Consider the following 20582-nt stretch of genomic DNA (forward strand, 5'->3'; position numbering starts at 1 on the left):
CCCCACTGGGTATTTCGTTCGCCAGAATTCAATTCCCCAAAGGCTTGGGGTTCTGGGAATCTTGGAAACAAACTCTGGGCTCGAACCCCGGCCTTGATTTTCTTAATCTCGGTCAGTGACCCCTCTTGATTGCTTCCCTTTCAAACTACCAGCCAGGCCCCAGCACCCAGGCCCCTGGGTCTGCCACAAGGTCTATCCGACCCAGAAGTCTCCCCCAGGAGCACGGAGATGCTTGAAGATACATGTGCCCTCTCCCAGCCCTTCAGCCCTCCCGGCCCCTCCCGGCTAGCAAAGTTACTGAAAACACACTTCCTCTGGGAATCTTCCTGGATTCGCTCCAGCACAGAACATCCAACATCTTATCCTCTCCTCTCTCCATCAGTGACCCAGTAAGGACCATTCAATTTTCCTAATTCTCCCTTCTCCAACCTTGACTCTCCCCACAGTGGCCCAGCCCAGATCATCCAACTCCCCCGACTCTCCCCTCTCCACCTCTAATTCTTCCCAATTCCCAGGTTCTACCCCCGGCTCTGCCCCATCCTGCTCTGGGAACTCATTTAAATCACTTAACCTCTCTGGGCCTCGTTTTCCTCATCTGTAAAATAAGGATAATCATACTTGCAACCCTCTCTCTGTCAAGGATGTTGAGAGAATAAAAATGGCATCACTGATGTGAACGTGCCTTGGGAAAACTAAGAGAGGTCGACAACCGCTGTGGGAGGGGTAGGGTGGAAAGTCCAGGCGGATGGTCGTGGGGGTGGACATGAGTGATGACCATTTGGGATGGCCATGGGGAGAGGGGGTGACCCTGGTGGTGGGCTATGGAGGAATCCAAGGGGAAAAGTCAAGAAATCATCAAAAATGAGGTCAAGCGGTGCTTGTGGTTACCATGCTCTGACGAAACTTCGTTTCTAATACGTTTTTTTTTTCCCTCGGATGATTCTTGCCAAAGCAAATGAAGGAAAAAAAAACAACAACCCTCTTCCTCCCCCATCTAACGGATGTGATCATCGAGGCCCAGAGAGGTTAAGCGGCTTGCCCCAGAACCACAGCATGCCAGCGGTTGTTCTGAGACTAGAACCCAGGGCCTGCGAACGGGCGCCCCAGAAAAAGGTTCTGCTGGAAAGTTGCTCCCCACGAAGTCCCCGCCACTGCTCCCACCCTGGAAAATGCCCCCCACCGGGAAAAGGCACCCGGGCTAGTCCCGAGTCAGGTCTCCTGAGTCCAGCGGGATGACCGTGCTCCTGGCCCTGAAGAGAAGCAGTGTGGCTCAGTGGAAAGAGCACGGGCTTTGGAGTCAGAGGTCATGGGTTCAAATCCCGACTCCACCAATTGTCAACTGTGTGACTTTGGACAAGTCACTTAACTTCTCTGTGCCTCAGTGACCTCATCTGTAAACTGGGAATTAAGACTGTGAGCCCCCGTGGAACAACCTGATCACCTGATCCCAGACTGAGCCCCCTCCTTCCTCTCCCCCATCTCCCCCTCCCCATCCCCCAGCCTTACCTCCTTCCCCTCCCCACAACACATGTATATATGTTTGTACATATTTATTACTCTATTTACTTATTTCTTTAATTTGTACATATTTATTCTGTTTTCTGTGTTAATATGTTTTGTTTTGTTGTCTGTCTCCCCCTTCTAGACTGTGAGCCCGCTGTTGGGTAGGGACCGTCTCTATATGTTGCCGACTTGTACTTCCCAAGCGCTCAGTACAGTGCTCTGCACACAGTAAGCGCTCAATAAATATGATTGAATGAATGAATGAATGAATCACCTTGTAACCTCCCTAGCGCTTAGAACAGTGCTTTGCACATAGTAAGCGCTTAATAAATGCCATTATTAAGTGCTTAGTACTGCGCTCTGTACACAGTAAGTGCTCAATAAATACGATTAAATGAATGAATGACCAGATGCAGTCGGGGGCTGAGCTGGCGGCTGCAAGAAAGCAGCCTGCAGAGAGCCCTGGGCCTCCGCAGGGGGGGCGGTTTCCGTCTTGATATTAATCACTTCGGCCGCTTTATTTCCATCGTCCCCTCCTGGCCCCCCGGCCCTCTTTCATCTCTTCCTCCACCAGCTCTCCAAACATTTTTCTAAGCGGAGGTGAGCTGTAGGGGGTGGGCGAGGAAGGGGTCGCAGGAGGGGCAAACTGGCAGTGGGGATGGGGGACGGGGGCTGGACACTCCGAGAGAGGGAGAGCAAGCCCCTGGCCTAGGATGGGGAGGAGAGGAGAAGAGGAGGGAAAGGAGGAAGGGAGAGAGCTTGGAGAAAGAGGGCAGGAGGAGGGCGAAGGAACCGAGGGGTGGTGGGGATGAGGGGGGACGAGGAAGGATTTATTCTCATGCCTGTCTCCCATCCTAGGCTGAGTTCCTCGTGGGCGTGGATCGAATCCACCAACTCAGTTGTATTGTTCTCTTCCAAAGTTTATCCCATTGCTCTGCACCCAATAAGGATTTGATACATATTGTTACTTGACTGATGGGTCGATTGAGGACGATGGAAGGGAGAGAGAGAAAAGGGGACGGGGAGAAGGAGAAAAGGGGAACGAGGGGGAAAGGGGAGGAGGGGAGCAAAGTGGGGGAGAGAAAGGGAGATGGGGAAGAAAAGAGGGAGGGAAAAGGGGAGGGGTGTTGCAAATTGTACTTTCCAAGCGCTTAGTATAGTGCTCTGCACACAGCACTCAATAAATACGATTGAGTGAATGAATGAGAGAAGAGAGTGGGACAGAAGGGAGAGAGGGAGGGGGGAAAGGGGAAGAGAAAGGGGCAGGTGGGAGGGGCAAGGGGGAATTGGTAGATACGTTCCCTACCCACAGCAAGTTTATAGTCTAAAGGGGAAGTCATGCATAAATATAAATAAACATTTATTGTTATAATTGTTTTTGTTAAGCGCTTACCTGTCCAAAGCACTGTACTGAGCGCTGGATTGGACATGGTAGATGCAGGCTGGACGCAGTCTCTGTCCCGCAAGGAGGCCACAGTCTAAGGAGGAAGGAGAACAGGTATTTAATGCCCATTGTACAGGTGAGAAATCTGAGGCCCAGAATTGTGATTTACTCAACGTCTTGAATTTCTCCATTCTTTTACTAAGCCTAATTATTATTTCCTTCTGATTTGCCAGTCTCTGCTTACTGTCTCTCATACCCGTCTGTAGGCCCCTCAAGGGCAGGACTGTCCACTTGGTCCCATTTCGTCCGGCCTCCCGTGCTCAGAGCCCGAGAATCTGGGTGAGTACAGTGAAAAGAAGCAGCGTGGCTAAGTGGCAAGAGAACGGGCTTGGGAGTCAGAGGTCGTGGGTTCTAATCCCGGCTCCGCCGCGTGTCAACTGTATGACTTTGGGCAAGTCACTTCACTTCTCTGTGCCTCATCTGCAAAATGGGGAGTAAGACTGTGAGCCTCACGTGGGGCAACCTGATAACCTTGCATTTACCGTAGGGCCTAGAACAGTGCTTGGCACATAGTAAGCGCTCAACAAATACCAACATTATTATCATTATTATTATTACGGTGGCTTACAGTGCCACCTAACGGGCCCTCATTCGCACTGCCGATCGCTGAAAACACCTCAGCCTTTTCCTCTACTAATTCATTCACTCAATCGTATTTATTGAGCACTTACTGTGTGCAGAGCACTGTACTAAGCGCTTGACTAATAATAATGATGGCATTTATTAAGCGCTTACTATGTGCAAAGCATTGTTCTAAGCGCTGGGGAGGTTACAAGGTGATCAGGTTGCCCCATGGAGGGCTCACAGTCTTAATCCCCATTTTACAGATGAAGTAACTGAGACACAGAGAACAATAATAACAGTAATAATAATGGCACTTGTTAAGCGCTTACTATGTGCAGAGCACTGTTCTAAGCGCTGGGGAGGATACAAGGTGATCAGGTTGTCCCAAGTGGGGCTCACAGTCTTAATCCCCATTTTACAGATGAGGTAACTGAGGCCCAGAGAAGTTGTGACTTGCCCAAAGTCACACAGCTAACAATTGGCAGAGCAGGGATTTGAACCCATGACCTCTGACTCCAAAGCCTGTGCTCTTTCCACTAAGCCACGCTGCTTCTCTAATGGCCTCGGTAGCCCAAGAGGCAACAGCTGGAGAGGGTGGGCTCGTGGGGCCATTCATTCATTCAATCGTATTTATTGAGCGCTTACTGTGTGCAGAGCACTGTACTAAGCACTTTATTTGGGGCCGGGGATGATCCACTACTCCCGTCCCTGGTGGGCTCCAGGAATTGAAGAGGTGAGCAAGATTTGCCAGAGAAAGGCCTGGTTGGTATGAGGAGAATTGTACTACCACAACAGAGCACGGGTTTGGGAGTCAGAGGTGGTGGGTTCTAATTCCACTCCACCACCTGTCAGCTGTGTGATTTGGGGCAAGTCACTTCACTTCTCTGTGCCTCAGTTACCTCATCTGTAAAATGGGAATTAAGACTGTGAGCTCTACATGGGACAACCCGCTTACCTTGTTTCTACCCCAGTGGTTAGAATAGTGCTTGGCAGGTAGAAAGTACTTAACAAATACCATATTATTGTTATTATTATTGACTCTCCAATGGCTACAGAGCACTTACCATATATCCACTGTGTCCAGAGCCCTGTATCAGCTTCCCACTGGATCCAGAGCACCATACTGGCTGCCTGCTGGGTACAGAACACTGAACTGGGGCCTACTTGGTGTCAAGCACCGTTCTAAACAGTGGTATTCATCTAGTCAGGAAGACAAGCAGACACAAATTATTTAGAGGTGATGGAAGCAGGAGGAAGGGCAAGGATAGGGCAGGGAATAGCACGAGTTCGTAGGGAGGTGAGACAGAGAGATAAAGACAGGGAGGTACACGGCCACCTGGGGAAAAGGGCCGGACACTTTCAGGGGCATTCAGTAATTGGGACCGGGGACAAAAGGCCGTCTGAGAGAGAGGGAGACAGTGACAGAGAGACAGAGACAGGGAGATAGGTGGCCAGCTGGGAGAAAGGGCGATACACTTCTAGTGTGTATTCAAGGATTGGGGCGAGAGTGACTGGACTGTCTGACAGAAAGAGGGAGAGGGAGAGACAGGAAGAAACAGACAGAGATAGACATGGAGACTCTCCCAAGCGAGAGGCAGGAAAATGCTGGTTCAGAGTGGGGTGACAATCAATGGAGAGGCCAGCTGGGAGAGGGGGTGGGACACTTCAAGGGTGTATTGAAAGACGGGGGCTAATCTCTGAAAGTCTCTGTTTATGGACAGTCTCTGAAAGAGACATTTATACTAATGTCTGTCTCTCCCTCTAGAATGTAAGCTCGACCGGGTTGCCCTCAGGCAGTTAACAATTACTATTAATAATAATAATGATGGCATTTATTAAGCACTTACTATGTGCAAAGCACTGTTCTAAGCACTGGGAAGGTTACAAGGTGATCAGGTTGTCCCACGTGGGGCTCACAGTCTTAGTCCCCATTTTACAGAGGAGGGAACTGAGGCCCAGAGAAGTTGTGACTTGCCCAAAGTCACACAGCTGACAGTCGGCAGAGCAGGGATTTGAACCCATGACCTCTGACTCCAAAGCCCTTGCTCTTTCCACTGAGCCACACTGCTTCTTATTACTAGTAACTGGTCTTTTCTTTTTTCGACTCACCTCCCCCTTTGGGTTGTAAACACTTCGGCAGGCAGAAACGATGTCTTTTTGTTCTAATTCATGTTCCCTACAGGTGCCCAGTAGAGTGCTCTGCCTGAGAACCCTGCACAGTGTGAGCAGGGCGGATAAATGGGGGTTTGGAAAAACAGAGAGGGGCGTCAAAGGTCAGGGGTTTTGGCAACCAGAGCCTGCACAGGGGAAGGAGGCGGGGGTCAACCCGGCTGGACTCCTTTGAGGTGAAAGAGGACCCCAGCTTCCCTGCGGCTCAGCTGGGCAAAGGAAAGCGGGAAGAATTCGGGGAATGTGGGGGGAGATTGGGGAGGAGAAACCGTGAACGGGGGGCTGTGGGGCCGTCCTGTGTGGGACAGGGACTGTGTCCGACCTCTTTGCCTTATATTTTCCCCAGCGCTTAGCACATGCCGGCAATAACGTCTAATAAATGCTGGAATCATCATTAGCGTTTCGACTTTGAGCCACCAGGGGGCAGTGGAGACCCGGAGTGGCACGAAGTTGGAGGTTAAAGGTCGAAACGATCAATCAATCAATCATTCAATCGTATTTATTGAGTGCTTACTGTGTGCAGAGCACTGTACTAAGCGCTTGGGAAGTACAAGTTGGCAACATATAGAGACGGTCCCTACCCAACAGTGGGCAAAGATGCCCTGCGTCGGGTGGGCATCGGGGTGGGCATCGCCAGCCGGAAAGTCGGAGGGTGTCCAAGAGGGTGGAGAACAACGTTGCCTAGTGCCCATCCGACAGACAATGACTCTCCCCACCTTCAAATCCTTACCCAGCGCTTAGAACAGTGCTTCGCACACAGTAAGCGCTTAACAAATGCTATCATTATTAGTATTGAGAAGCAGCGTGGCTCAGTGGAAAGAGCCCGGGCTTTGGAGTCAGAGGTCATGAGTTCAAATCCCAGCTCTGCCAATTGTCAGCTGTGGGACTTTGGGTAAGTCACTTAACTTCTCTGTGCCTCAGTTCCCTCAGCTGTAAAATGGGGATTAAGACTGTGAGCCCCACCTGGGACAACCTGATCACCTTGTAACCTCCCCAGTGCTTAGAACAGTGTTTTGCACATAGTAAGTGCTTAAAAAATGCCATTATTATTATTATTAAAGGCACATCTCTTCCTAGAGGCCTTCCCTGATTAAGCCCTCATCTCCTCTTCTCCCACTCCCTTCTGCATCGCCCTGATATGCTCCCTTAATTCACTGCCCTCCCCCAACCCCCCAGTACTTATGTACATATCTGTAATTGATTTATGTAACATTTGTCTCCCCCTCTAGACTGTAAGCTCGAGGTGGGCAGGGAATGTGTTTACCAACTCCCTTAGATTTCTATAATGCATTATCCTAAACACTTAGTACAGTGCTCTGCACACAGTAAGTGTTCAATAAATACGATTGATTGATTGGCTAGAACACGGGCCTGGCAGTCAGATGGACCTGCTTTCTAATCTTGGCTCCACCGCTTGTCTGCTGTGGGACCCTGGGCAAGTCACTTCACTTTTCTGTGCCTCAGTTACCTCATCTGTAAAATGGGGATTAAGACTATGAGCTCCATGTGGGACAAGGTCTAACCAACCTGATTAGCTTGTATCTACCTCAGCTCTTAGCCCTGGATAGGCGGGAGGAACTCACAATATCAATCCCTATTTTAGAGATGGGGTAACTGAGGTACAGAGAAGCAAAGTGATTTGCCTAATGTTACAGAGCAGACAAATGGTGGAACTTGGATTAGAACCAAGTCTTCTAGACTGTGAGCCCATTGTTGGGCAGGGATTGTCTCTGTTGCCGAATTGTACTTTCCAAGTGTTTAGTACAGTGCTCTGCACACAGTAAGTGCTCAATAAATATGATTGAATGAATGAATGAATTGTCTCTGTTGTTGAATTGTACTTTCATATAGCATATAGTAAGTGCTCAATAAATATGATTGAATGAATGAAAGAATGAACCAAGATGCTTCTGACTCCCCCTTCTAGACTGTGAGCCCATTGTTGGGTAAGGACTGTCTCTATCTGTTGTTGAATTGTACTTTTCAAGCGCTTAGTACAGTGCTCGGCACACAATAAGTGCTCAGTAAATACGACTGAATGAATGAATGAATGAGTCCCAGGCCCAGAGAGAACCAGGAGCTCCCCACCATTCTTTCCTAAGCCTCCATCCCCGTGTGTGTGTTTGGGGGGGAGGGGTTATGGGATGTGGCAGGCTCAGCATCCAGTGCCCACCTTTTGACAGGGAGTCTCAGGGAGGTGGCGAGGGCATCGGGCAGGGGGGATGGTTGAAGGCGCCCTGTGTTATCCTCTCAGCAGGAGCCGGCCGCCCGGAAAGCTGGGAGGAGGAAAGGATGGGGAGGAAAGAGGGGGAGGTGGAGAGAGAAAAGGAGGAAGGGGTGGGGGGCGGGGCCCAGGGAATCCCCCATCCTCGAAACCCAGGCGGATGAAGGACAATGAAGGGGAGGGCGGGAGGATGGGGGGGGGGGGGCGGAAGGGATGCTGATGCGAAAAGGAGGCCATGGATGGGCGGGGGTGGTGGGGAGGAGGATGATCGGTGCCCCCTGAAGCCCACCCAAAGGCCTGGAGAGCAGGTTCAGGAGGTGGGGTGGGGAGATGGCTAGCAGAGAGGCAGAGAGACTCAGAGACAGATAAAGAGACACAGAGAGAGAGAGAGAAGGGTCAAGGCCCAGGGACCAAGAGATGCGGGAGTAGGGGAGGGCCTGGAGAGGCGGGAGGAGCAGGCCGGGGGAGGGAGGATATGGTGCATCTGTCTTCCATGGGAAACGGGCTTTCTCGCACCAGGTCTGAGGCCCACCCCTATCCCTCCCTTTTCCTGGAGGTGGGGTTTTTCCCTTTGGAAAAGGCCCCCATAACCAGGACTCACAGCTGGTGCTGACGGAGCCCGGGAGCGGGAGCCACGGCTGGTGGCCCCTCCGGAGCCCGAACCATGGATCCGCCGGGGGACCCGCTCCCGGGTCACTGACCTTGGGTGCCAGGCCCAGAAAGCAGGCTTCGATCCGGACCCCTGGCCTCACCGCTCCGGCCCAGACCTCTGCAGGGAGCCATGGCACTGGCCCTCCGATTCCTGTCCCAGCTGGCCGGCCTGTGCCTGGCCCTGGCCCTCGCCAGGGAGGACCAGGAACTGACCGCGCTGCCTGTGCGGTTCGACGTGGTGGAGGAAGTGGCGTCGGGCACGGAGATCGGGCAGCTGTCTGGGGGTCCGGGCGCCGAGCGCGAGGCCGGCGTGGGGGGCTTCCGGGTACTTCAGGCCTCGCAAGCCATCCCGGTGCGGGTGGAGCCTGCCACCGGCCACGTCCGCACAGAGGGCCGCCTGGACCGCGAAGCGCTGTGCCCGGGCCGTGACCCCTGTCTGCTGACCTTGGACGTCCTGGCCCCGGCCGGGCGCGCCCTGTTCCACGTGGAGGTGCTGGTCCGCGACGTGAACGACCACGCGCCCCGCTTCCCCAAGGCCGAGCAGCTGCTGGAGATCTCAGAGAGTGCCGCCCCGGGCACCCGCGTCCCACTGGACCGGGCGCTGGACCCCGATGCCGGCCCCAACGCCCTGCAGGCCTACAGCCTGTCGCCCAGCCGCCACTTCGCACTGGAGGTGGTCCGTGGGCCCGACGGGGCGCGCCACGCCGAGCTGGTGGTCGTCCGGCCACTGGACCGGGAGTCACAGGCGGCTTTCCAGCTGGTGCTGAGCGCCTCGGACGCTGGGGTCCCACCCCGCTCCGGGAGCACGCTGGTCCACGTCTGCGTCCTCGACTCCAATGACAACAGCCCCACCTTCGCCGAGACTGCACTGGCTGTGGCCATCCGTGAGGATGCCCCGCCCGGCACCCTACTGCTGAACCTGACGGCCACAGACCCGGACCAGGGCCCCAACGGGGAGGTGGAGTTCGCCCTGGGCCCGCACGTGCCCACCGAGGTCCGGGCCACCTTCCACGTGGATGCGGGCACAGGCCAGGTCCGGCTGCGCAGGCCTCTGGACTTCGAGCGACGGGCTGCCTATGAGCTGGACGTCCAGGCCCGGGACAGGGGGCCCAGCCCCATCCCCGCCCACTGCAAGGTCCTGGTCAACGTCCTGGATGTCAACGACAATGCCCCAGCCATCCGGGTCACCTGGGCCTCTCGGCCCCCCGGGGTGGCCGAGGGGCTGCCCCCGGGCCGCCTTGTGGCCCTGGTGATGACCAGCGATGCGGACTCGGGGGTCAATGGGGAGGTCCGCTGCTCCCTTCGCCAGGGGCTTGGCCCCTTCCAGCTCCGGCCGACACCCGGCCGTGGCTACCTGCTTGTGACGGCCGCCACGCTGGACCGGGAGGCCCGGGATGAGTACAGCCTGACTGTGCTGGCTCAGGACGGTGGCGAGGGCCCACGCTCTGTGCTGGAGCAGCTGACAGTGCCCGTGCTGGACATGAACGACAACCCTCCGGCCTTCGAGAGGGCAGCCTATGGCGTGGCCCTGCGGGAGAACAACGAGCCCCCGACCCTCCTGCTCACCGTCCGGGCCCGCGATGCCGACCTGGGCCCCAACAGCCGGATCACCTTCCACCTCCGGGACCCTCCCGCCGCCGGGCTGGTGGCCGTGGACCCGGTCACGGGAGCTGTCTCGGCCCTGCAACAACTGGACCGCGAGCACGCCGCCAGCTTCGAGTTCCTCGTGGTGGCCGAGGATGGAGGCCGGCCACCACTCTCGGCCAGCGCCACTGTAAGCGTGAGTGTGCTGGACGCCAATGACAATGCCCCCGTGGTGCTCCTGCCGGAGACCCGGGATGGGCTCGCCCACCTCTCTGTCCTCGTCAACTCCTCCACGGGCCGAGTGCTAACCCCCGCTGGGGAGGAGGGGCCCACGGGTGCCGGCCCTGCGCCGCTGCTGACCATCGTGGCCCACGACGCCGACGCCGGCCCCAACGGGGAGATCCGGTTCTCTCTACTGGAGTCCGGCAGAGAGGACCTGTTTGTCCTGGATGCCCAGTCCGGGCAGCTCTACCTGAATACCAGTGATGCAGGGGCCCTGCTGGGCAGCGAGCGGGAGCTGACTGTGGCCGTGGCTGACCGGGGGTCACCCCCGCTGGAGACCCGGCTGCGGCTTCGGGTCTCATTCGCCAGCAGCGCCGATGCCCAAAGGCGGCCGGCCAGGGGGGCGGCCGTCCCCCTGAGCCCCCCGGCCCTGACAGCCGTCTGCTTGGCGGCCCTGCTGGGGTCCTCGGGGCTGGCCCTGGCGCTGGCCGCATCCGTCTGCAGGCGTGACCGCAAGCGGGTGGCCGGCGCCTACAACTGCCGTGTGGCCGAGACCACTTGCAGCCCCCGGCCCCGACACCGGCAGAGGCTAATCCAGAAGGCCGACATCCTCCTGGTGCCCGGGGCCCGGGCCAGTCCCGTCGCAAGGCCGGAGGGCGAGCGGCCGGCCCAGCCTGGGCCCGGACCCCCGGAAGCCCCATTCCCTCTCACCCCGACCCTGTACCGGACCCTGAGGAACCAGAGGGACCTGATGGCCGTCCCCAATGGTGGAGAGGTGGCCCCGGACCCCCTAGGCCTCCTCTTCTCCCCTCCACGGCAGAAGAGCGGATCCAGGGAGAACCTGAGCCCCCCGGGCCTGCCGCCTGCTCCCGGTGGCCCCCCGCTCTCAGGGCTGACCAGCCCGGCCTCCTGTCCCACCCTGAGGAGGCAGAGGAACACGGACACCCGGATCCAGCCGGCCCCGGGGCCGCAACACATCCTCCGCAGTTTGGTCCGCCTGTCGGTCGCCGCGCTCGCCGAGCGGAGCCCCACTGAGGAACTCACGGTGGACTCCCTCCAGGTGCAGGTGAGGGGTCGGGGAACATCGGGGGGCGGGGATGGGACAGGAGGGGGCCCTAGGAAACTGGGGTCAGCTCATGGTGGGAGCTAGGGTCATTTGCCTTGTCATTTGACCCTGCCACTTGTCTGCTCTGTGACCTTGGGCAAGTCAATTAGCTTCCCTGTGCTTCAGTTACTTCATCTGTTAAATGGGGATTGAGACTGTGAGCCCCATGTGGGACAGGGACTGTGTCCAACCCGATTACCTGTAATCACCCCAGCGCTTAGTACAGTGCCTAGCACACAGTAAGCACTTAACGTTTACCATTATTACTATTATTATTATATGAAGGGGGACCGCTGGGGTTGGGGTCCCCAGGCAGCTGGAGCGGGGGTGATCAGAGGGTGGGGGTCCAGGGTCAGCCTAGGATGGGGTCCAAGGGTCAGGCTGGGGTGGGGTCTTGTGGTCAGCAGGTGGACAGCTATGGTTGGGGGCTGGGGATCAGCAGGTGGTGGAAGCCAGGGGGGTTGGGGATGGGAGCCGAGGTGGTCAGGGAGTGACCAGCCCGTGGTGGGGGGGGTGGGAGGGCAGGCATCAGTGGATGGTCAGCTGGGGGGGGCTGGGGGTCAGCGGGTGGTGGAAAATGATGGTCCACTGGGGGTGGGGGCGAGGGATCGGGGTCTGCTGTGTGACTTCGAGCGAGTCACATCACTTTTCTGTGCCTCAGTTACTCCATCTGTAAAATGGGGATTAAGACTGGAAAGGGCCTGCCTGTCTATAGGGCGGTTTCGGGGTGGAGGAACGACGACCCCTCCCCGCCCCCCGGCCCAGCCGCTACCGCGGACCACCGCCCGCGGGAGGGAGTCCGAAGGTCCAGCGGCAAGCCGGGCCTCCGGGCCCCCGGGCAGAGGGGGCAGGGCAGGATGACCGGTCCCGGCGAGGGGCTGCGCCCTGGGGGCTGGGCCGGGGGTCTGTGCACAACAGGAAATGGGAAATGGACAGCCCGGTTCCCTGCCCCCAACCCTCCGTCGCAGCGAGCTCCCAGCCGGGTCTCGATTTCCTCTCCTCAATGACCATCTTCCGCTTGATCTGGGGCCCCCTCCTCCCCCGTCCCCTCCCTGGGCCTGGGTCTGCAGCCCCCGAGACCCCCCACGTTCCTCTGGCCCAGGCCTCCCCCCGCCGGGGGTCTTCTCCGACATGAAGCAGCAGGATCTGGGGGGCGGGGGTCCCTGGGTGGGGGTCCCTGGGTGGGGATGGGCAACCTTTCCCTTCCCCTCTCTCTCCCACTCCCCAGGTTCGGCCCATCCTGGGGCCACCCTGTCCGCAGAGAGAGCATCATCTCCACCGCCACCCCCTGAGCCCACCCCAGGCCGGCCCCCCTGGGATGGGAGAGGGGGGCGATGGGGCAGGAGTGATGCCTCTCGCCTCCTTCCCCGCCCCCTCTTCCGCTCCCCTCTCCCCCTCCCCCGCCCGCAGCCGCGCACGTCCGAGGCCGGAGGGAGCGCTATAAAAAGCGGCGCAGGCCGGAGCGCCATCCGGCCAGGAAGGGCTGCGGGGTGGGGGGATTTGTGCGTTGTCAACAGATCTCCGCGCCTCTGTCTCCGCCAGCAAATCTCGCAGCTGCTGTCCTTGCTCCACGAAGGGCAGTTCCAGCCTCGCCCCAACCACCGTGGGAACAAGTACCAAGCCCGAGCTGGGGGGGACAGGTAACCGCCGGCCCCGAGGACCCCTCCTCTTCCCCTCGGACGTCGACTCACGCCTTCGCACTGAAGCACGCACATATACACAACCTTATAATGATAATAATGATATTTGGTAACCGCTTACTGTGTGCCAGGCGCTGTTCTAATTGCTGGGGGAGACACAAGGTCATCAGGGCTCACAGTCTTCATCCCCATTGTACAGCCGAGGGAACTGAGGCATAGAGAAGTGAAGTGACTTGCCCCAAATCACACAGCTGACTAGCGGTAGATGCAGGATTAGAACCCACGTCCTCTGACTCCCAAGCCAGCGCTCTTCCCACTAAGCCACGAGAAGCAGTGTAGTCTAGTGGCTAGAAACCATCCTGGGAGTCAGAGTCTTCAGCCACTCATCAGCTATGTGACTTTGGACGAGTCATTTCGCTTCTCTGGGCCTCAGTTCCCTCATCTGTAAAATGGGGTTTAATGCTGTGAGCCCCATGTGAGATATGGACTGTGTCCACTAGTTTATATCTACCCCAGTGTTTAGTACAATACCTGGCACATAGTAATCGCCCAACAAATACCAGAATAATAATATACACACATATAAACACCCAGCCACAGACAGAATTCTGTTCAGGGTCTCCCAGGGCCCAGATCACTACCCACTGCCCAGCACAAACAGACGAGGACAAGGAGCTGTGTCCGCCCAGTCCAGAGGGACCTGGGCTCTTCCCCTGGTGGAGGGAGGACAAGAGGGGAGGGTCGGGGGGAAAGCTCAGTTCCCCCCTTCCCCTCCCACCATGGAGGGCTGGAGCTTCTGGGTCTCAGCCAACCTGCAGCCTCTCCCAGAGCCAGCTTCCAGATGGCCTCAGCTCCCCTCAATCCTGCTTCCGGGGGCTCTGGGCCCTCTGCCCCCCTATTTCCCGGATCCGCCCCTTCCCCTCCACCCAAACGCCACCTCCCTGGCCCAAGTCTTCGTCACTCCCAGCTGAATCGCTGTGTCAGCCTCCTTCCCCCGTCGGCCTCCCTGCCTCCAGCCTCTCCCTCACCACAGCTGGAAACATCACTCAGCACGTGCCTCCCCCCAACCCCGACCCCCTCCTCAAAATCCTCCAATGGCAGCTCTTTCCCCTCTGCGTCCCGGTCCTCCCATTGCCTTACCACGCCTCTCCCTTCCACACATCCACTCCCTTCTCCCGCTTCACCCCAGCTCACACTCTTCACTCCTCCCCAAGTTCTCACCTCTCCCCGCTCCGATCCCTTGCTGTCACCCCCAGCCCTGAACTTCCTCCCCATCCACATCCACTTCACTTCTCTGTGCCTCAGTTACCTCATCTGTAAAATGGGGATTAAAACTGTGAGCCCCCCGTGGGACAACCTGATCACCTTGTAACCTCCCCAGCGCTTGGAACAGTGCTTTGCACATAGTAAGTGCTTAACAAATACCATCATTATTATTATTATCCACCAGGCTGTGACTCTCCCCATCCTCAAAGCCTCCTGAAATCCCACCTCCTCCAGGAAGACTTCCCCAGCTAATGCTCACTGCCTCAGTAGTCGCCCCCCACCACCACAAAAACAAGCACCCTGCCAGAGGTGGGAAGATTCCCAAGATCTATTTCCAAGCGCTTAGTACAGTGCTCTGCACACAGTAAGCGCTCAATAAATACGAATGAATGAATGAATTTCTCTCCTCTAAACTGTTGCCATTACCATCACTTTAGGTCTATGATTTTCCTTATTTTCCCACACAGTGTGGACACACTCTCTGTCTGCCTGCCTCCTCCACTAGCTTGTGAGCTACTCCAGGATTGAAACAGAGTCTGCTACTCTTTTGTACTCTCCTCAGTGCTCTGCACATGGTAGGCTCCCAGGGCTGCCCTGCACACAGTAAGGGTCCAATACAGTGCTCTGCAGGAAAATGCAGTCCAGAAAATGCTGTGATGAAATGCTCTCCAAAGCCCTTTACCCAGTCTCTTCTAAGGATCCAAGACAAACACATACACACACTCCACCCACCCCCACCCCACCCCCACTGTCATTCCCTGCCATTTTTTAAGGTATTTGTTAAGCGCTTACTATGTGTCAAACACTGTTCTAAGCATTGGGGTTGGTACAGGTTAATTAGGTCAGATGCAGTCCCTGATCTGCATGGGGCTCACAGTCTAAGTAGGGGGGAGAACAGGTATTTGATTCCCATTTTACAGTTGACGAAACTGAGGCACAGAGAAGTGACTTGCCCAAGGTCACACAGCAAGAAATTGGTGGAGCTGGGATTAGAACCCCAGTCCTCTGACTCCCAGGACCGTGCTCTTTCCACTAGGAAATGCCACTTCTCAGCGCCTTTTTTGGGATTGGAAGTTCTAGAGGAGAGAGGGAAAACGCCTGAGGAGATCATGTCATCAGAGCATTACTGTGTGCAGAGTGCTGTATTGGATGCCTACCGTGCGTGGAGCTCTGTATGGGGCACCTACTTTGCCCAGATCACTATACTGGGTGCCTGCTCTGTGCAGAGCACTGAATTGGGCACCTGTTGTGTGCAGAGCATTGTTCTGGGCTCTTGGGGAACACATCCTGCATGGTCCCCGTCCTTGAGGAGGCTTAAGATTCTCAAGAATCAGTTTGACTTCAAGAAGGACAATTCCCTGGGCCTAAAGCCAGCTCTGTCCCCCCTCCATACCCTGTCCTGTTTTTGAATGCCTTCATGATGGGGAAGGGGTTGGGGGGCCTTGAATTCAGGGGCAGCGTGAACCCTGGGGGCTCTGTGTCTCTCCCAGGACCCCAGGAGCGGAGGCTGATGGGCTGGGCCCCAAGGACGGGGCAGCCCCGGCCCAGACTGGCGAGGGTGAGGGGTCGGAGAGCACCCTGGGGCTCTCTGTGAAGCAGATGTTCGAGGAAGAACTGGAGAGCCTGCTGGACCCCCAGACCGGTGAGTCGTCGGGCCTGCCCATCCCAGGGCGAGGGCCAGAGGTGGCTGGGGACAATTGGGTCCTTGGTATTCACAGTCCCGGGGGTACTGGGGGTCCTCAGCCCCGGCAGGGGCTCCGCTGTCCCCAGAACTGGACTTTGGGGGGAGGGACCTGTCCAAGACCACGAGGGAGCATGATCCCTCTGCTCCCCATCAGCCCCATGGTCCATCCTGCCCAGGGCTCTATTTCCCCTTCTCCCCCTCAGTGTCACAGAGAGAGACTGGACACTGGTTGTCCTCCTGGACACCTAACCTCCTATTTAGGGATGGACCATCCAACACCTTTGACTGTCTCCTTTCCATCCCTGATTCTCCCCCAGTGAGCCAGCACATCCCATCCAACACCCCTGACTCTCCCCTCTCCATCCCTGACTCTCCCCGAGTGACCCAGCATGGACCATCCCGCAACCCTGACTCTCCTTTCTCCATCCCTGACCGTGATCCATCCCTGAAGCTCGCCCACAGATCTGTCCGAACACCCCTGGACCTGCCGATATTTTCGGCTGCTCAGTTCCACATGGGGACAGACCTTATGTGCCTCTCTCCCAACATACTGTCAAGGTTGAGGAGAATACAGTAGAGGCTAAAACCATGATCTCCTTCTTGTTCCTCCTTCCCCTTTGAACTGTGAGCCCCTAGTGGGACAGAGACTGTGTCCGATTAGATGACCTCACCCCTCAGTACAGTACTAGGCATGTAGTAGGCGATCAACAAACCGCAGCATGGCCTAGTGGAAAGAGCACGGGCTTGGGTTCCAAACACGTCTGCCCCACGAGCCACCCGTGTGACCTCAGACAAATCACTTATCTTCTCTGAGCCTCAATTCCCGCATCAGCAAAATGGGGATTTAATACCTGTTCTCCCTCCTACTTAACACTGTAAGCCCTATGTGGGGCCTATCTTGTATCCACTCCAGTGCTTAGTAGAGAGCTGGGCACATAGTAAGCATTTAAGAAATACCACAATCCCTGCCCTCAGGGAGTTTATAATCCACAAGGAACTAGAGCATGAAATCCCAACATGAGGGGCTTCTGTCAGCGAAACTTCCAGAACCTTCTCTCCTCCTAGTCCTCTCCGGAGCTCCAACCCCTCCCGGTTCTTCCTTTCCCTCCCCCACGACCCCTGACCTTCCCTTCCCTTCCTCCTCCCTCGCCCATTTCCCTTCTCTCCTCCGCCTGTCCCCTGCCCTTTCCCGGCCCCTCCCGGCTCCGTCACCTCACAGCTGCGTGTGCCCACCCCCACCCCCGCCTTCCCAACAGGTCTGGCGCTGGACGGGCGGACCTCCGTGGACCCGGCCTGGGTGGCCCGGCTGTCGCTGTCCCTCGCCGCCGACTACCACGACAACTTGTTCTCCGCACCGGACGCAGGCCCCGAGGACCAGCCCCGCACCTTCCGGACATTCGGCAAGGCGGCCGGGCCGGGCGCGGGTCCCGAGGCCTCGCGGACGGCCAGCGCCAGCGCCTTCCTCTCGGAGATGAGCTTCCTGTTCGAGGCGCTGCTGGCCCGGGACCAAGGTGGGGTCACCGAGGCTGATGCCGACGAAGCGCGCTCCCGGGTGCTGCAGCGGCTCTCCGACTGTGGAAAGACTCTGGGGCTGGACTTCCCCGGAGGGGCCGGGGTTTGAGGCCCGTCCCGGGGCCACCAGCCTCAGCTGATGCCCGCCTCTGGGTGACCGGGTCCCCAGAGGGCACCTTCCTCCACGTCTGGCTCCCCGAATTGCCAACGGTGGCATCCCTGAGGCTTGGGGAAAGAGCCGGGGCCCCAGGAGGGCTCCCAGCCTTGTAGAGGGACCAGTGCCTTCTGGGGGGTCGATACTTGCAGGGCAACAGCCTGCGGCTGGTTTTGGGGGGAGCAGTATTCATTCATTCATTCAATTGTATTTATTGAGCGCTTACTGTGTGCAGAGCACTGTACTGAGCGCTTGGGAAGTACAAGTTGGCGACATATAGAGACGGTCCCTAACCAACAACAGGCTCACAGTCTAGAAGGGGGAGATAGACAACAAAACAAAACATGTGGACAGGTGTCAAGTCGTTTGCAGTATTCCCTGCAAACACTTACCAGGGCAGAGAGGCCTGCTGGAACCCACTCAGAAGACTCGGGTTCAAGTCCCTACTCTGCCACTGATCTGCTGTGTGACCGTGGAATGACACTTACCCTCTCTGGGCCTCTGCCTCACCCATAAACCAGGGATGAGAACCCTGCTCTCCGTCCCTCTAGACTGTGAGCCCCGAGCAGGACAGGGACTGTGAGTGAATTATCTCAAGTCCACTCCAATATTTTGCACCTAATAAGCGCTTAATAAATGGCTTAATTAAGACTGTGCCTGAGGGCCAGCCCCACCCCCCCACACACCCCAACCCACCTGGGTGGGGGAATGAAACTGGTGAGGGGGTGGGGACAGCTCTCCCCAACGCTCTCCCTCTGGGAGGGGAAAAAAACAAGGATTCTGTAAGGGGAGTTACACAATCAGAGACAGAGACAGAGTGGGGTGGAGACGGAGGGAGATGTGAAGGTGGGGTGTGGAGAGGGAAGGTGGGTTGTGGGGTGATGATGGGCTGTGCAGAGCAGACAGTCACAGAGATCTACTTGTGGGGGAAGTCTTTCCGGCAGAGATCAGAAACCTCCGGCTTGGGGTGCAGTGGTAGAAAGAGCACGGTTGGAGTCCAGGAGGCGGACAGCTGTTGGGGAGATGATGGCTTCACCCTCTCAGCCAGAATCCAGGGACACCGGCCCCATTGTCCCCACAGCTGGGACCTGGGGACACCGCCTCATTGCCCCCACAGCTGGAACCTGGGGGGCAACAGCCCTATCACCCCCACAGTCGGGACACGGGGACACAGTCCCTGTCATCCCCACAGATGGAACCTGGGCCACCGGCCCCCATCTCCAGGCCTTTGACTTTGCCCTTACCCCCCCAGTTTCCCCCGAGAGTGTGAAATTTGGACAGCAGAGCCATGGGGGCTACCCACCAGAAACCAAGGCACGGGGCAGGGGGTGGGTGGTTTTCGTTGAAGCCGGGCAGAGCTGGGGACCAGGTGAGGGATGATATCAACTCTAGTGACCCTTCGGCACCTCCATGTCCATCTTCCCCCACCTCAGAAGTCCAAACTCACCACCATTGTTGTGGGGTCGGGATTGGGACATGGGTAAGGCCGGGTTGGGCTCCCACGGAGGGCTGTGGAGGCGGGGGACGTCAGCCGCCCAAGGAATGAGCAGAGGATCCAGGCTTCCCAGCCCTGATTAAAGGTGGGGCCGAACCCAGCGGGCCCCTCGCCGTGTAGACGGCCGGTCAGCAGCAAACCCAGACCTCTCCCCCTCACAAAGCCATCTCTTGGTCCTCAGAGTCCCGGTCAGGTCTCGTGCCTTCAGTAGCGGGGGACCCCCTGAACGGGGTCTCGCTGCCCACAAAGAATGGAGCAGGGACCCCCCACCGGCTCAAGCAGGAGGGTTGAGGACAGTGCTCTGCACACAGTAAGCGCTCAAAAAATACGATTGAATGAATGAATGAATGAATAGGATTGAATGAATGAATGAGGAGCGCCGCTGCCCCCTGCTGGCGACTGCTGGACTGGACGACCCCAAACTCGCCCTTTGGCAGGAAAACGTGAGGTGCGAAGCTGCCCTCTAGCGCCCACACAAGGTGACTGCAAGCCTAAGCTCTCCGGCTGGACTTTGTATTGCTCTTACTACCTCGTCGGCGTCTGAACTACAATTACTGGGCGCCTACCATGTGCAGAGTACTGTACTGGGTGCCTCCCGTGTGCAGACTGCTGTACTGGGCACCTATTTTGTGCAGAAAGCCTCCTTGGGCACTCAGCAGTGTGCCCAAGGCCTACAGAGAAGCAGCGTGGCTCAGTGGAAAGAGCCCAGGATTGGGAGTCGGAGGTCGTGGGTTCTAATCCCGGCTCCCCACACTTGTCTGTAGTGTGACTTAACATTTTACACATGAGGTAACAGGCTCAGAGAAGTTAAGAAGTCACTTTACTTCTCTGAGCCTGTTACCGCATGTGTAAAATGGGGATTAAGGCTGTGAGCCCCACGTGGGACAATGTGTGTTTTTAGACTGTGAGCCCACTGTTGGGTAGGGACTGTCTCTATATGTTGCCAATTTGTACTTCCCAAGCGCTTAGTACAGTGCTCTGCACACAGTAAGTGCTCAATAAATACGATTGATGACGACGATGATGATGATCACCTTGTATCCCCCCAGCGCTTAGAACAGTGCTTTGCACATTAGCGCTTAACAAATGCCATCATGATTATTATTATTATTATTACTGTGGACACAGTACTAAATGCAGCATTTGGGACCGTACAAAAGGAGGGAAGCAGCCTGGCACAGGAACAGAGGACCTGGGTTCTAATCCCCGATATGACACTTGTCTGCTGTGAGACCCTAGGCAAGGCACTTAACTTCTCGGTGCCTCAGTTTCCTCACCTGTAAAATGGCAAGTCAGTGCCCATTCTTCCTCGTATTTAGATCGTGAGCTCCATGCGAATAGGGATGTGTCTGACCTGCTTGTCTT

At 56.9% G+C, this 20582-nt stretch overlaps 1 protein-coding gene across 1 annotated transcript; it reads left to right on the forward strand.

Moving 5' to 3' along the window:
* The first annotated feature begins 8537 nt into the window (after positions 1-8537).
* Positions 8538-17912, forward strand: PCDH12 (protocadherin 12). The gene is made up of 4 exons (XM_038770551.1): positions 8538-11427; positions 13009-13106; positions 15863-16014; positions 17313-17912. Exons 1-4 carry the CDS (start codon positions 8686-8688, stop codon positions 17675-17677), a joined length of 3357 nt encoding a protein of 1118 aa, XP_038626479.1. The 5' UTR covers positions 8538-8685; the 3' UTR covers positions 17678-17912.
* The last annotated feature ends 2670 nt before the right edge of the window (positions 17913-20582 follow it).

The sequence above is a fragment of the Tachyglossus aculeatus genome, chromosome X2 (genome assembly GCF_015852505.1).
Source record: "Tachyglossus aculeatus isolate mTacAcu1 chromosome X2, mTacAcu1.pri, whole genome shotgun sequence".
In the NCBI taxonomy this organism is placed as follows: domain Eukaryota; kingdom Metazoa; phylum Chordata; class Mammalia; order Monotremata; family Tachyglossidae; genus Tachyglossus; species Tachyglossus aculeatus.

Excerpts from the sequence above, each read along its gene's own strand:
- PCDH12 (XM_038770551.1), top strand. The coding sequence starts at position 8,686 with ATGGCACTGGCCCTCCGATTCCTGTCCCAGCTGGCCGGCCTGTGCCTG. Across the intron at positions 11,428-13,008 it reads TGGACTCCCTCCAGGTGCAG|CAAATCTCGCAGCTGCTGTC; the intron begins GTGAGGGGTCGG and ends TGTCTCCGCCAG. Across the intron at positions 13,107-15,862 it reads GCCCGAGCTGGGGGGGACAG|GACCCCAGGAGCGGAGGCTG; the intron begins GTAACCGCCGGC and ends TGTCTCTCCCAG.